This window comes from Oncorhynchus mykiss, chromosome 10 (assembly GCF_013265735.2).
Source record: "Oncorhynchus mykiss isolate Arlee chromosome 10, USDA_OmykA_1.1, whole genome shotgun sequence".
NCBI lineage: Eukaryota > Metazoa > Chordata > Actinopteri > Salmoniformes > Salmonidae > Oncorhynchus > Oncorhynchus mykiss.
This window is the reverse complement of record NC_048574.1, coordinates 20,604,609-20,620,517: the sequence shown is the minus strand read 5'-3', so window position 1 is coordinate 20,620,517 and position 15,909 is coordinate 20,604,609. Positions and strand designations below refer to the sequence as shown.

The 15,909-nt window shown below is 42.4% G+C and overlaps 2 protein-coding genes across 4 annotated transcripts in view; one reads left to right on the top strand and one right to left on the bottom strand.

The window, feature by feature from the left end:
* Positions 1 to 9,899, top strand: part of LOC110533474 (methylosome subunit pICln) — a 22,272-nt gene extending 12,373 nt beyond the window's left edge. For both annotated transcript variants that reach the window (XM_021617721.2, XM_021617722.2), the window contains 2 exons: positions 5,777 to 5,831; positions 6,920 to 9,899. In XM_021617721.2, coding sequence (XP_021473396.1) covers positions 5,777 to 5,831; position 6,920 — 56 coding nt within the window. In that variant the 3' untranslated portion in view covers positions 6,921 to 9,899. The remainder of the gene's footprint in view (positions 1 to 5,776; positions 5,832 to 6,919) is intronic.
* Positions 1 to 15,909, bottom strand: part of LOC110533475 (aquaporin-11) — a 16,991-nt gene extending 1,082 nt beyond the window's left edge. Inside the window, exons 1-3 of one of the 2 annotated variants that reach the window (XM_021617723.2) lie at positions 15,172 to 15,908; positions 14,750 to 14,866; positions 13,231 to 13,944 (exon numbers count right to left, since the gene is read on the bottom strand). In XM_021617723.2, the coding sequence (XP_021473398.1) occupies positions 13,838 to 13,944; positions 14,750 to 14,866; positions 15,172 to 15,766 (819 nt within the window). In that variant the 5' untranslated portion in view covers positions 15,767 to 15,908 and the 3' untranslated portion in view covers positions 13,231 to 13,837. Of the gene's footprint in view, positions 1 to 13,230; positions 13,945 to 14,749; positions 14,867 to 15,171 lie in introns of those variants that run through there. The other variant, XM_021617724.2, reaches the window with a different exon arrangement.

Sequence of the window (15,909 nt, the reverse complement as noted above, 5' to 3'; positions counted from 1 at the left end):
CACCAAAGTGCGTTCATCTCTAGGAGGCAGAACGCGTCTCCTTCCTGAGGGGTATGACTGCTGCGTGGTCCCATGGTGTTTATTTGCATACTATTGTTTGCACAGATGAACATGATCCCTTCAGGCATTTGGAAATCGCTCCCAAGGATGAACCAGACTAATTTATTTTCTGAGGTCTTGGCTGATTTTCTTTGGATTTTCCTATGATGTCAAGCAAAGAAGCACTGAGTTTGAAGGTAGGCCTTGAAATACATCCACAGGTACACCTCCAATTGACTCAAATGATGTCAGAATCTTCTAAAGCCATGACATAATTTTCTGGAATATTCCAAGCTGTTTAAAGGGACAGTCTACTTAGTGTTTGTAAACATCTGACCTGCTGGAATTGTGGTACAGTGAAATAATCTCTGTAAACAACTGTTGGAAAAATGACTTGTCATGTACATGTCCTAACCAACTTGCCAAAACTATGGTTTGTTAACAAGAAATTTGTGGAGTGGTTGAAACACTTAGGTTGAAGTCAACTAGTTTGTGAACTTCTGACTTCAATTGTAGAATGAAGATTTAAAAAAAAAATCTATTTTAGATTAAGGCTGTAACGTAACAAAACGTGAAAAGTCAAGGGGTCTGAATACTGTCTGACTGCACTGTATGATGTTAGAAGGAAATGCATAGTCTTGTTTTCATTTGAACTCTCACTGGATTATTACCACCCCAAATTCTTTTAGGTCAAGGGACTGTCGTGTCTTTGGCTATGCCTAATTAAGTGATATGACATGCTATTCTATAAAATCCTTTCTCTGTAAATAATATTACCTGATTTAGCTAATCATGTAAAAAGTAATTAACTAGAAAGTTGGGGCACCACGAAAGAGTGTTTATAGAGCTGTTATCTTCCGAATAAACTCTTAAAGACCTAGTAATATTTTACATCAATAGCAGTCAATATTAATCGTCACCTTATTTCAGTCTCATCTGAAAGTTGTAAATTCTTGGTTATCTTCACGAACCCTGGCTAACAAGTTGAATCAGCAATATAAAATTGGGTTTAATTATGTATTTACTAAATACCTAACTAATCACACAGAATTGCATATACACAGAATGCAAATGATGTCATACTGAAAACGATGTTGAAGTATCGTCGTTGTTAGACTAGATACGTCGTCCGTCCTTTACTAGCCCACTTTTACAGCTGCTGTAACGGCCAGGATGTCTCACTTTAGTGAATAAGAGTTCAAAGTTCATACCATTCACAACCAAAGCTCACGCTGAGGTTGGCTTAGTTCTGTAGTTGACATATTAGTCCTTTTTAATGTATGGACCGTCATCCTATCGTCCTTGGAACAAAGTTATTCGCCCTTTTAACGTAGAGGCTGTAGGCCTCGTATACTTGGAACAGGAAGTTACATTTTCGTCAAGGGCTTATATAGTGGAGGGAGAGAAGAGCGTTTCATAGTTTATAACCAATGTCTCTTCACAGGGGTGGGCCACTGATTGAGCAGAGCTCTAAGCTTATGAAAACCCAATTCTCTCATTTGGAAGCTAAAATTAAATTTCTTCTTTTCACAAATAGTTTCATATTTAAATTGCACAACACTTCCATGTGAATCTGATAACTAGAATTTGTAGACTTTCCCAGATAGTTTGTCGTCCTGTCATAATGTCTCAGATAACACCCGAATGAGTTTTTCAACTGGTTGGATTACCGAAAATATGGTTCCTTTCCCCCCACTTGTTTGATGTTCCTCATGCTCTCTATGTTTCACAAAGGCTATTCAAGAGTCCTTCAGTAGAGTCGAGAGAGAGAGAGGGAAGGGAGAAAGGTATTTATGGGGGGGGTCATAAACCTTACCCACAGGCCAACGTCATGACAGGACATATAAAGTGTATTCTTTTTTTGAGGGTCTTATTTATTAGGGCACGCAGCAGAATCTCTTTAAAATGTTTTGCAATAGAAAATGGAAATGAGTGTTTAAGTCCAAGTAGTCTCTCCCTGTTTCAGTCAGTTTTCTGTTTGGTGAATACTACCCACGGGTCTGCTTTAGGAGATAAAGCTCAGATTGAGTGGCACACCACCAGCAGATGGCCCAAGTGAAGCAATCAAGCAGACTTCTGACAGTCACCACCTTTTGTGGTGACGATACTACAACGGCACCCTACTCCCCTTCACCACGTTAGATATGTTGACACCTAAGTCAAACTTTATTGGTCACGTACAGATTTAGCAGATGTTATTGTGGGTGTAGCGAAATGCATGTTCCTAGCTCTAACAATGCACACATCTAAAAGACGTTGAGTTTGTTTTCCTGACACCACTCTCCCAGGGCCCTCGCCTCCTCCCTGTAGCCTGTCTCATTGTTTGTAATCAGGCCTACTACTGTTGTCATCGGCAAAGATCTGCAAAATCTGTTGTCATCGGAGTTGGAGGCGTGCGTGGCCACGCAGTCAAAAGGTGAACAGGGAGTACAGGAGGGGGGCTTAGCATGCACCCTTGTGTGGCCACTGTGTTGCGGATCAGCAAAGTGGAGATGTCCGTAAACACTCAAGCCAGCTGGTCTGCGCATGCTCTGAGGACGCGGCTAGGGATGCCGTCTGGGCTGGCATCCTTGCGAGGGTTAACGCGCGTAATTTTCTTACTCAATGGCTACAGAGAAGGAGAGCCCACAGTCCTGCGTCGGTGGCGCTGTGTTATCCTCAAAAGCGGGCGACGGTGTTTAGCTTGTCCGGAATGTTTTCCCTTTAGTCCGTGATTGTCTGTAGACCCTCTCACATCTTGTCTGAGCCATTGAATTGCGACTCCACTTTGTCTCTGTACTGTTTTCCCTGTTTGATTGCCTTATGGAGGGAAAAACTACATTTTGTATTCGGCCATATTCCCAGTTACCTTGCCATAGTTAAATACGGTGGTTCGCGCTTTCAGTTTTGCGCAACTGCTGCCATCTATCCACGGTTTCTGAGTTGGGTAGGTTCTAAGTCGGTGGGTACAACATCTCCTATAAACTTCATGTTGAGCTCAACCGTATTCATCTACGTTATTCTCAGAGGCTACCAAGAACATATCCCAGTCTGCGTGATCGAAACAATCTTGAAGCGTGAATTCCAATTGGTCAGACCAGTGTTGAATATACCTTAGCATGGTTATTTCCTGTTTGAGTTTCTGCCTATAGGAAGGGAAGAGCAAAATGGAGTAGATCAGATTTGCAGAAGGGAGGGTGCGGGAAGGCCTTGTAGGCATTTTGAAAAGTTGAGTAGCAGTGTTTTTCCGGAGTGAGTACTACAGTCAATTTGTTGGTAGAACTTTGGTAACGTTTTCCTCAAATTTGCTTTGATATGTGGTTTCCAGTTTGCATAAAGTCCAGTGACGGTCCTTGAGGACCGTCGTGGTATCTGTTTGAGGGGGAATATACACGGCTGTGACCTATAACCAAAGAATTCTATTGTGGGGTAATACGGTCAGCATTTGAGGTATTCTAGGTCGGGGGAACAAAAGGACCTGAGTTCCTGTATGTTATCACAATCGCACCACGAGTAGTTAATGATGAAACATACAGCCCTGCCTTCTTCCCAGAGAGAGATTTATTCCTGTCTTTGCGATGTACTGAACACAGCTGGCTGTATGGACGGTATATCCCGATAGAGCCATGTTTCCGTGAAACTGAGTATGTTACAATCCCTGATGTGTCTCTGGAAGGAGGTGCTCGTCTACTTTATTATCCAAAGGCTGAACATTAGTGAGTAATATACTCGGAAGCAGTGTATGGTGTGCATGCCTCGTGAGTCAGACCAGAAGTCCACTCCGAATACTTCTTCTCCACCGGCGGTGTTTTGGAGCAGCCTCTGGAATAAGTTAAATTGCCTTGGGGGGTACGAACAAATGATCCAAATGATCCGCTCTTATTTCCAAGTCATTTATTGCTGTATGTGATAACACAATTCTGGGCTAATAATGTAAGAAATAACCCAAACTAAATAATGCAAAGTTGCTTAGGAGCAGAGCTGCCGGCGCCATCTTACATTACATGCCAGCAAAGTCCATTCCGTTTCGGGTGGGGTGTAGTGTCATGGTTATGCTACAGCGAATGTCCTAATATAGATTTATGAGTTGTGACTGAGGCGTTTGAAACATGATGGCGGAGCGCACTTGTGTTGCATGGATTCCATAAATTCTATAGGTCAATGCTGCTGGTTCCACAAAGCTTAGCTTTGCTACGCTGCTGCCTGTCTTTTCTGAATCAGAGTGCAATTGACACCCGACACTAACCTTTTTGGTCTGTGACCTTAGGGTAGCTAGTGTATCCTCAGCCTATTCTTGATTATATTCCACTTATTTGAACTATTCCAGTTCTAGCATGGCTGATCTGATACCATGAACTGGTCAACTAATCGTCAAGCCTTTGATTAGTTAGCCTTTCCTCAAATGAACTGCATAACTGAATGAACAGCGACAAAGTGAAATAGGAATATTTATTAAAATAGTTTTGGTCATAGCCTCGTCTCAGGAATTATCCTTGGGGGGCTCATAAGCTTGAGCCCATAGGTTAAACAGCAAGAGTGAGGAATGTGCATTATTGTGCCGTGCTCATAGGCTATAAGGTAAATAGGTGTATGACATTCCGCACTTGGCAAATTGAAAGGAGTAGATATGATGCTATGATAGTTTGTAAACACGCATTGATTCCCACTATGACCATAGAGGAAGTCATGTGAATGTATTTGCTTACTGATGACACTAAAGAAGAAAGCCATTCAGACTGCCTTACTTTTGTTGAACTTGCGTTATCAACTACATTTGTTGACCAGTTCTCATGCTGGAATAAGATCAAGTAAGTGCAACTGGTTTGGGGTACTGGTACTCAAGTTTATTAAACACTGAATTAGGGTATAACGGAAGTTTCCTCTGGGGAAAAATACAGTAATTATATCCTATTTACTATGGGATATTTTCAAATGGTTCCAGGGATATTTCATTGTTCCTATTACATTTACATTTTAGCCGGGGCTCTTATCCAGAGCAACTTAAAGTAGTGAGTGCATACATTTGACTATTTGTTCGTACTGGTCCCCCATGGGAATCGAACCCACAACCCTGGTGTTGCAAGTACCATGCTCTACCAACTGAGCCACACTATTCCCTCTTCACCTGCAGTACCTCATACACTGTCTTTACATGGCAGACTGACTAGGTGAATCCAGGTGAAAGCTATGATCCCTTATTGATGTTACTGGATTGTGTATGTTGAGGGTAAATTGGCAAGACAAAAGACTGGAAGTGCCTTTGAACGGGGTATGGTAGTAGTTGCCAGGCGCACCGGTTTGTTAAGAACTGCAACACTGCTGGGTTTTTCACTCTCCAGTTTCCTTTGTGTATCAAGTATGGTCCATAACGCAAAGGACATCCAGCCAATTTGACACAACTGCGAAGCATTGGAGTCAACATGGGCCAGCATCCATGTGGAATACTTTCGACACCTTGTAAAGTAAATGCCCCAACAAACTGAGGCCGTGTTGAGGGCAAAAGGGGGGTTTGCGCAACTCAATTTTAGGAAGGTGTTCCTAATGTTAGGTATACTCTGTGCAAGTGTCATTTTCAGTAGGGAAAGATTTTTGAATGGAGCGAAACGGGGAGGTACGGCCTTATCCAATGAACACATTTTCCCTTTCCATTGCAAAACATTTTGCTACAGTTTGCACTTCTGAACATGACCCAGGTGTCCAGAAGGGCAAGTTGTTTCATGAAATACTTCTGACTCCTACCCTTCCTCTCCACCTCCAGAGTCTGGTGCAGTAGGGGTCTCAGGACAGTTTGAAGACGCCAACGTTGATCATTGGTAAGACTTTCACCCTCCTTGGAATAGGTTATAGTGATTTTAGATTTTTATTGGATAATTAAAAGTACAGTACCAGTCAAGTTTGGACACCTACTCATTCCAGGGGATTTCTTTATTTTTTTACTATTTTCTACATTGTAGAATGAGTGAAGACACAAACTATTAACACACATGGAATAATGTAGTAACCAAAGAAAAGTGAAATCAAAATATATTTTAGATTCTTCAAAGTATCCACCCTTTGCCTTGATATCAGCTTTGCATACTCTTGGCATTCTCTCAACCAACTTCACCTGCAATTATTTTCAAACAGTCTTGAAGGAGTTCCCACATATAATGAGCACTTGTTAGCGGCTTTTCCTTCACACAGCGGTCCAACTGATCCCAAACAATCTCAGTGGGTTGAGGTTGGGTGATTGTGAAGGCTAGGTCATCTGATGCAGCACTCCATCACCCTTGAATGAGTAAGTGTCTGAACTTTTGACTGGTACTGTACATGGAAGACTTCTCCAGCTGGTTGACTCGTATAATTCAGTGTTTCCATCCCTAGCACACCTGATTCAACTAGTCAAAGCTCTTTTATTAGCTGTGTCAGGTGTGCTAGTATTGGAATAGACTAAGTGGAACGACTGGTTGTCCTTGAACTGTGGTTAGGGAAACACTGCTATTATGCCTCAATTATTTGGGCTCATGATTGGCTCTATACTCCCGTGCTGTTGTAAATAATTTAGTGTGATTATGAACGTCTCTGTTCCCGTGCGTCGCGCTAACGATCCCTGTACTGTAATCAAGCTGGGTAGTTCTAATATGCTCGTTGGCAGAGACTGCCTAGTTTAGCCTGCAACTGATAAATTCCACCTTCCATTCACCCGTGGCACAAGTTCCCCCTAGACTTTACAGTGTGATTTAATCATTGACACACACGCTCCAGTCCCTTACCCAAAGGCCACCTATAGCATGTTTTTAAGCAGTCATTTTCTTTAGCTTTGTTTGGACTAATAATGAGTCATGATGGCCATGATGTCACCATTGTCAGGTCCAGTTCCTGGCCACTAATCAGCCATGTGAAATGTGATCTTGTGTTGCAGATGGAACAGAGAGGCCCTTGTTAGCACCCTCCTGACCGAAAGCATTTGAAAACGGGGGCATTAGGGTGGAATCGAAGTGTGGGGGGGCCTAAAGGTCTGATTGCGTAACACAGATGCAGGCAGTGCCAAGGCACTGGGTCTCTGAATGAGTACAGATAAATAATTTTAAGTCTCACAAGGCTAATCTCTACTGGCAGATCACGATAGGCCTCGAAGTCTGAAGGACTAAAGCAAATAACTGTCACTTTTTTGTGAAGCGTTTCCATTTTTGTTACTGAAAGAAAAGAACAGCCAGCAGATTTATTTTGAGCTTTTGTATGTTCAAATAATAAAACTTGGTTTTGTATAAAGCAAGGTGTGTGTGTGTGTGTGTGTGTGTGAGCGCGAGAGTGGATGAATGGGTAATCTGTCATCCGAAATGAGCACAGACTTTCAAACAGCAACTTGTAAATCTTATCAACCTGCGTGTAACAAGTGATCAATTGCAGGATAAGGATTTGAGATGCTGGTGGGATGTTCAGTTGGCTGCCACAGACCAGCTCTAGAGCCTTAACAACATTTGTTTGTTGAAAATACTTTGTTTGCCAACTGGCACCCTGGTTCAGTGGCATGGTGTGGATTTCTGTAGGACTGCTTCTCTTCCAGATGGGTTGGTGCCCACACTGCCCAGCCACTCTACACCCCCCCCCCCCCCCCCACAGTTGAAAGAAAGAGGCAGCTTTGTGTGTGTGGGGGGGGGGGGGGACTGACTACTGACACGCAGAGAAAGAATGGATTCAGAGGGAGAGGATTTATGCTCAAATACAGTGGCCGCTCAGCACCCAAACACCATCCCAGCCCTCTTTGCTCTTTTGATTTGTTCCTTCTCCATCAGAAGAGAAATCGACTTCTCTAGACTTTCTGCACAGTGTGCATTTTAATCAGAGGGAAGGCATTGTTGAATTAAAAAATGTAGAATTACTTAATGAAAAATTGCATTAGGGTACTGGATCCCAATGTGTTTTTTTGATCCTGCTATGGAATGTACTGCTAACGGATATCGGTTTCCACTAGTTCAAAAAAATGCAGGATAATGTGGAGGCTGCTGAACAACCAGCTAACAATTGAAACTGTTTTAAATTCACACTTCAAAAGTGATTTCACTTAAAATACTTTTGTCATCTTCAGGATCAGATTCTGAGCTAACAAGTTCTACAGTAAAGGAAGTTGTGCGGTGTTGACTGTTTATTTAGTTTGTAATGATCAATTATGGAGATTGAATCTCTAAAGCCAACTGTACTGGACGGACACTCCACCCAGTTTACCACCTTCCCCAGAGATTAAAATACTAATTTATAGGATAACATGGTTATACAAGCCGTTTTCTAGTGGTGAAAATGCCCAATATAATTTAAGCAATTTCCTTTAGCATTACTCCTTATGGCTGTTGGGACTTTGGGATATGTGGTAATATTGTGATGGTGTATTCTGAGAATCCCCATATCAGATTTGTTTAAATCTTTACAATTTTATTTTGAACAAACTTTTTTTCCCCCTTTTTTTTAGCAATTCTTTAACTAAACAAGCTGCTGTTCAGCTAAAGCAAAAACAGTCTTTGTCACAACTACCTACAAGCTGAAATGTATTTTATGTAAGATTTGATGTATCATTTGCCCATCTGAGTTGTAGCAGAACACTGAAAATAGAGGCAGCTCGTAGACCGAATACTAGGATAAAAATCTAGACATATCGAGAAATACAAAGATGCACATTTAAATGCCGCCCTAATCCTCATGTCCTTTTAAAAAAAAGTTTATTTTTGAATTATGTAGCACAATCACCACAGAGCAAGACGGCTCTCTTAAAGAACAAAACAATCTCCATGCATCATTTAACAAATGGAATACTCTTATTTGGCCTGAGAAGCTACTGAGGTACTGCTGGCCAAACAGCATTGTAGAATTCATTCTACAATCAACATGTATAGAAGTGGAGTAGGGATTGAGTAGAGGAATTTTTGTTTTCTGTGACTGTCTAAACTGCCCCCTATTCACGTGTGTGTGTGTGTGTGTGTGTGTGTGGTGCACTACTTTTGACCAGGGCTTATAGGGCTGTGGTCAAAAGTAGTGCACTATATATAGGGAATAGGATGCCATTTCAAAGACTCACTGTTATGTAACTGCAGTAAGGTAATGCCCGGGTCTGCCTAAACATTTTGAGTTTGCTCTCTTTCTGCCACAGAGCGAACTGACCTTTGCAGTTATAATGCATTGTTTGACATGAACATTTGACCCCTTAAATGTCTAATCATCATCAACCCTTTATTTTAGACAAATTTATACCTGGAATGGTACCATGACTCCACTAAAATGGGACAGTTGAATCTTGGTGAAAAACCAGCACACATGCAAAGATTAAGGTACTCCATCGTTTGGAACAAAGTTCATATTAAACTTGAGGGGCTGCAAACGCCTGGCTCCATTTGTGATGCAGAATTTCTTTCTACTGAGGTATGTCACAATGACTGACGACATTAGGGAGAGGCCTAATGCCCAAATGGATGTACAGTACCTTGTGAAAGTATTCACCCCACCCCGGCCATTTTTCCTATTTTGTTGCATTACAATCTGGAATTAAGATTTGTTTGTATGTTTATCATTTGATTTACACATGCCTTTTTTATTATTTATTGTGAAACAAACAAGAAATAAGACTAACAGAACTTGAGCGTGAACTTGAGTCACTGCCCCAAAGGCTTTTTTCTTGCCACTCATCTCAGCTAAAGTGCTCCTAGGGACAGATATTCCAATCTCTGCTGTGGAGCTTTGCAGCTCCTTCAGGGTTCTCTTTGGTCTCTCTTGTTGCCTCTGATTAATGCCCTCCTTGCCTGGTCTGTGAGTTTTGGTGGGAGGCCCTCTTTTGGCAGGTTTGTTGTGGTGCCATATTATTTCCCTTTTTTAATAATGAATTCAATGGTGCTCTGTGAGATGTTTTAGAATAATTTTTTTTATAACCCAACCCTGATCTGTACTTCTCCACAACTTTGTCCCTGACCTGTTTGGAGAGCTCCTTGTTGTTCATGGTGCTGCCTGCTTGGTGGTGCCCCTTGTTTAGTGGTGTTGCAGACTCTGGGGCTTTTCAGAACGTGTATACTGAGATCATGTGACACGTAGATTGCACACAGGTGGACTTTATTTAATTATGTGACTTCTGAAGGTAATTGGTTGCACCAGATCTTATTTAGGGGATTCATATCAAAGGGGGTGAATACATATGCATGCACCACTTTTCTGTTTATTTTTTTTAGGCATTTTTGAAACAAGTAAATGTTTTCACTTCGCCAATTTGGACTATTTTTGTGTATGTCCATTACATGAAATCCAAATAAAAATCCATTTAAATTACAGGTCGTAATGCAACATAATAGGAAAAACGCCAAAGGGGTGAATTCTTTTGCATTGCACTGTATGTCACCCAGCTGAGAGTCGAGTGTAGAGACATGGGTTTGGTTCAGTCAGTCGTCCTGATAAGCCCTTGTAAACAAATGTGCTGTTTTGTCAATGGACGAGGGAGAAATAACTTGTTTTGGTCACGATCTCCAATTTGTTTCCTCACACTTGATTTTATTTTGAGGAGGATGGCAGCCTACATGAGAATTAACTTGTAATATTCGTCGTAACCATCTGGATGTTACCGTGAAACAGTCTACCTACACTGCTCACTAGATAGCAGTCACCCAGGCCTGATTGGCTACACTAAAGCACATTTTTATTGTAGTGAACGTCTAACGTTCAAATGTTTTTATTAAACTATTACTCCGATTTAACTGGATTCTTCTGAAAACTCCCAAGTCCTAACTTAGTCAGACAAGTTTCAAATTCTAGCTTAAGTTACTAGCCACAATCATTAAACTAGCTAACTAGCTGAAGGGCTCAGGACGACTAGCTGCTGCTGAGCTGTGGTCAGAGAATTTCTTATTATTCTGTATGTAAAGCCGAGACACTGCATTTTAGTATATGTTATGTTTGTGAATGTCCATTACCAATTTCGTATCTGTTACGAATTTAAATTCTTAAGTTAATAATTTGCTAAAACATACTGTATGTGATGAATTTCCAAAATGTATGAAACTAATTCTAGCTAGGTGGCTAAGTTCAGGAGTTAGGGGAAGGGTTCACTAACTCTTTAACCTAACATGAAAAGTAGTAAATCAGTTAGTTGCTAATTAGCTAAAATTTGTCTGATTCAAACTCAGCCTTTGGGTTGGTAGACATTTGCGATATAACTACCGTACTTTTTGTTTTTGCCATTTGTCTTGTTACTTATCATACCGAGTCTTGGATTTTCATTTACTATACATCTAGTCTGAGACCAGGTTTCCGACTGAACCAAATGTTTGTCGCCACTGCTCTTGCTGCGAGACAAAAGTCATAAATTTGGGCACCAGCGTGTCTGTATAGCCTCTCCCTTAGGGACATGTCTTTTCATTCTGCTCATCAAGTATGTTGTACTGGTGTAGTCATCCAGGGTATAAGCAACAACATGGTACAGCACATTTGGAAAGTAATCAGACCCCTTCACTTTTTATACATTTGGTTTCATTACAGCCTTAATCTAAAATGGATTAAATAAAAATGTACTCCAATCTACACACAATGACAAAGCTATGAGACTTAAAATTGAGCTCAGGTGCATCCTGTTTCCCTTGATCATCCTTGATGTTACTACAACTTGGAGTCCACCTGTGGTGAATTAAAATGGAAAGCCACACACCTGTCTATATAAGGTCCCGCAGTTGACAGTGCATGTCAGAGCAAAAACCAAGCCATGAGGTCGATGGAGTTCTCCATAGAGTTCCGAGACAGGATTGTGTCGTGTCACAGACCTGGGGAACACTACCAAAACATTGAAGGGTCCCCAAGAACACAGTGGCCTCCATTATTAAATGGAAGAAGTTTGGAACCACCAAGACTCTTCCTAGAGCTGGCCGCTGGGCCAAACTGCACAATCGGGGGAGAAGGGCTTTGGTCAGGGAGGTGACCAAGAACCCGATGATCCCTCTGACAGAGCTCCAGAGTTCCTCGGTGGAGATGGTTGTCCTCCTGGAAGGTTCTCCCATCTCTGCAGCACACCACCAATCAGGCCTTTTTATGGTAGTGGCCAGATGGAAACCACTCCTTAGTAAAGGGCATATGACAGCCCGCTTGGAGTTTGCCAAAAGGCACCTAAAGGACACTCTGGTCTGAAGAAACCGATATTGAACTTTTTGGCCTGAATGCCAGGCATTGCGTCTGGTGGAAACCAGGCACCATCCCTACGGTGAAGCGTGGTGGTAGCTGTGAAAAATGACATGTTTACATGATTTGTTTGATATTTAACAATTATATATTTGAAAGTGTGGGACATTTCTGTTCTAATGATATGTTTTTATGGTCTACACTCTAGCTCCCTGCAGGTAATATAAGCGTATGGTAACTAGAGAGAGCTTGAGATGGCCATTGACTTGGTGATAAAACCTAAAGACTGCATTCCATAGACAAGATGTGGAGGGTGTAACAGAGAGAGCCTGGAGGAGTAGAACAAAATCCCTCATAGTTGCCCAAATACAAGGATGATTAGAAACGAAGCTGGGTTGTGGGTTAAAACGGCACCAGGTGCAGATAATCACAAGATGAACCCAAAGTGTCTGAGTTTCCTGATCTGCATGGGAGGGGTGGAACCAGCCATGACTAAGCATTTTAGTGTCGGCTATATAAGAACCGGGATTCCTCTGGAAGGTTAAGCGCTATGCAACACACACTTCAGTGTGCTGTCGACCAGCTTCATTATTGCAATAATGAATCAATGTTTAAAGATTGATTGTTTGAATAATTGTCCAAATCTCTCTCGGTATACATGAATTTCCACGACACAGCATCATGCAGTGGGGATGTTTTTCAGAGGCAGGGACTGGGAGACGAGTCAGGATCGCGGGAAAGATGAACGGAGCAAAGTATAAAGATCCTTGATGAAAACCTGCTCCAAAGCGCTCAGGACGTCAGACTGGGACGAAGGTTCACATTCCAACAGGGCAATGACTCTACGCACACAGCCAAGACAACGTAGGAGTGGATTTGGAACAAGTCTCTGGACGTCATTGAGCAGCCCGGACTTGAACCTGATCGAACATCTCTGGAGACCTGAAAATAGCTGTGCCGCAACACTCCCCATCCAACCTGACACAACTTGAGAGGATCTGCAGATAAGAATGGAAGAAACTCCCCAAATACAAGTGTGCCAAGCTTGTAACGTTATATCCAAGAAGACTCGAGGCTGTAATCGCTGCTAAAGGTGCTTCAACAAAGTACTGAGTAAAGGGTCTGAATACTTATGTAAATGTCATATTTCCCTATTTTTATAAATTTGCAAAAATGTCAATACCTGTTTTTGATTTGTCATTATGGGGTGTTGTGTTTAGATTGAGGGGTGGGAAAAACAATTTTAATAAATTTTAGAAAAAGGCTAGCGTAACAATGGAAAAAGTCAAGGGGTCTGAATACTTTCTGAATGCATATAAGGTTAATTTCAATTCATGAGGTCATGACAGTTTTAGATAGGTTCATACAGGAACATGTTATGCCATTAGAGGTAACCCTGCACTAATAACTAAAATATTGCATAATGACAAAGTCCAGGGAGCCTTTCCTCAGCACATTTTTCATCAAATCTTCAATTTAAGTAAAAATGTTTTACTGATCAACAGCTGATTATTATGGCCCTTTTTTAGGGCAGCATAAATTGAACTTGTGCTGTGATCAGTGACCACAAAGTTAAGACTTAGTATGTGTGAACGCCCTTAGACCTAGTCATGTTAAGGTGACCATAATAATCAAATACTAATGGCCGCCCTGGCACCATCATATATAAAGGAGCCTACTCAGAGGGCTACAATCTCATGTGTTACTGTATCTTCTTCTTCTGGACAACAGGGATGCCCACGCCCATTGTGCTTTTCCCAGATAGGAGTGGGATGATTTTGTCAAAGAGCAGGATGCACATTGCCATGCCTGTGAATATAGATAGATAGAGATTATACAGGGTACACTTGGGAGCAAGTTTTTCCTCTGTAGTCCAGCCCTGTCCCAAACCCCAGGGCAGGGTGAAACTCAATTGTCTTACACAATAACCCATTTTTCTAGCCTGGTCCCTAATTGCCATGCAAATGACCATAGGCTTTGAACTAGCAGCATATGAGCCAGCATCATCCCACCCTGAAGCTAAGCAGGGTTGGTCCCTGGATGGGAGACTAGATGCTGCTGGAAGTGGTGTTGGAGGCCCTCTTTCCTCTGGTCTAAAAACATATCCCAATGCCCCTGGGAAGTGATTGGGGACATTGCTCTGTGTAGGATGCGGTCTTTCGGATGGGATGTTAAACTGGTGTCCGTCCTGACTCACTGTGGTCACTAAAGAGCCCATGGCACTTATTGTAAGAGAAAGTGTATTCACCACTGTGTCTTGGCTAAATTCCCAATCTGGCCCTCATACCATCATGGCAACCTAATCATCCCAGGCTTCCAATTGGATCATTCACCCCCCCCCCCCCCCCCCCCCCCGTAACTATTCCCCAGGTCGTTGCTGTAAATGAGAATGTGTTCTCAGTCAACTTACCTGGTAAAATACAAAGATGGTCTGTACAGCACAAACCGTTCTGGGACCAGGCTACCATTTCTCTATTCTAGTGGAAACGATATCACGACAACTCACATTCTGTTTCACTTCATGTATGACGAAGTGTGAGTGCTGCTGTCAGTCTGATTGTCCAGGCTACCATTTCCTTTACAGCTGGTAGGCAAAATAGCACAAGTACTTTACCTGTGACTGGTCCTAGCCAGTAGACAAAAGCATATTCCAGGAAGGTGTGTCCACTGCAGGGGAACTGGACGGAGAAGGCCATGATTGGGTTGAAAACAGCCCCTGAAATATGACCCCCTGAGATTGGGGGGGAGCAAAGGGTGAAAGTTAATTGACTTCTCAGTAGGATAGTTCCTCTCCTATTCATATAGGTTAGTGTAAATACATACATACACCCAAGCCCCCCTTCTCTGCTTGCACACTAACACAATCCAAGTCTCCATTTCTATTCCATTCCCAGTCCCAAGTCTAGTAATTGCAAACAAATGAAATTAGTTTAATTGAAGTATAGATGACATGAGGGCACAAGCATAACTAGGCTATTATACTTTGAGTTATTAAACAGTGTGGCGATGATCATAATGAAAATCAACTCGACAAACCTGAGTAAACCAGTGACGTAATGACAGCAGCGATGACAGGGGCGTGGAATATCTCGTCTAGTTTATGAATGTGGAGGACTGCGGCTTGGACAGCGAAAGTGCAAGCCAGCTCCACACCAGCGGCCTCCAACAGGGACCCATTGATGGGACTGAAGCATTTAAATCCGAACCTTTTGTGCGTGAGGTGGTGGTCGGATAGACCCAAGGACCAAATGTGGGGCACGAGGAGCTGCGCTGCTTTCCCACCTATAAACATACAAGTTATGCGCGCCACCGCAGTTTTCCCTGTGATATTCTTGCGGTAAACGTTCTCGATAGCACCATTTGGGTTGGCGAACGCCCCGTGAAAAGTTATTACGTGGACCACCGTGATTATGAAAGTCAGTGTGAGTGCTATATGCGGTTCGATTCTGCCAACTTCGCCCAGGACTTTGAGTTCGTGCGTACATGCACAGAGCTGGTAGGTCGAGACAATTTCCACTAGGTAAATCGCATAATCCTTGCCAGAGAAGAGGCGCGAGATCAGTATGCGCGTCGCCTCGCAGAGAAGTACTGTTGTGGCCAATAGTGCCAGTGAAATCCCCAAGTCTGTCATTCTCGCAGAATTTTGTTTCTTTTTCCGCTTCTCTCAACAACCGTACATTTGGGTAGTTTAATGCACCTCTCTGTGTAGTCAGTGACAACATGTATCAAAGTCCTCCGCCGCGAGCCGAATGGCTAGCTTGACAAACGGAAGTT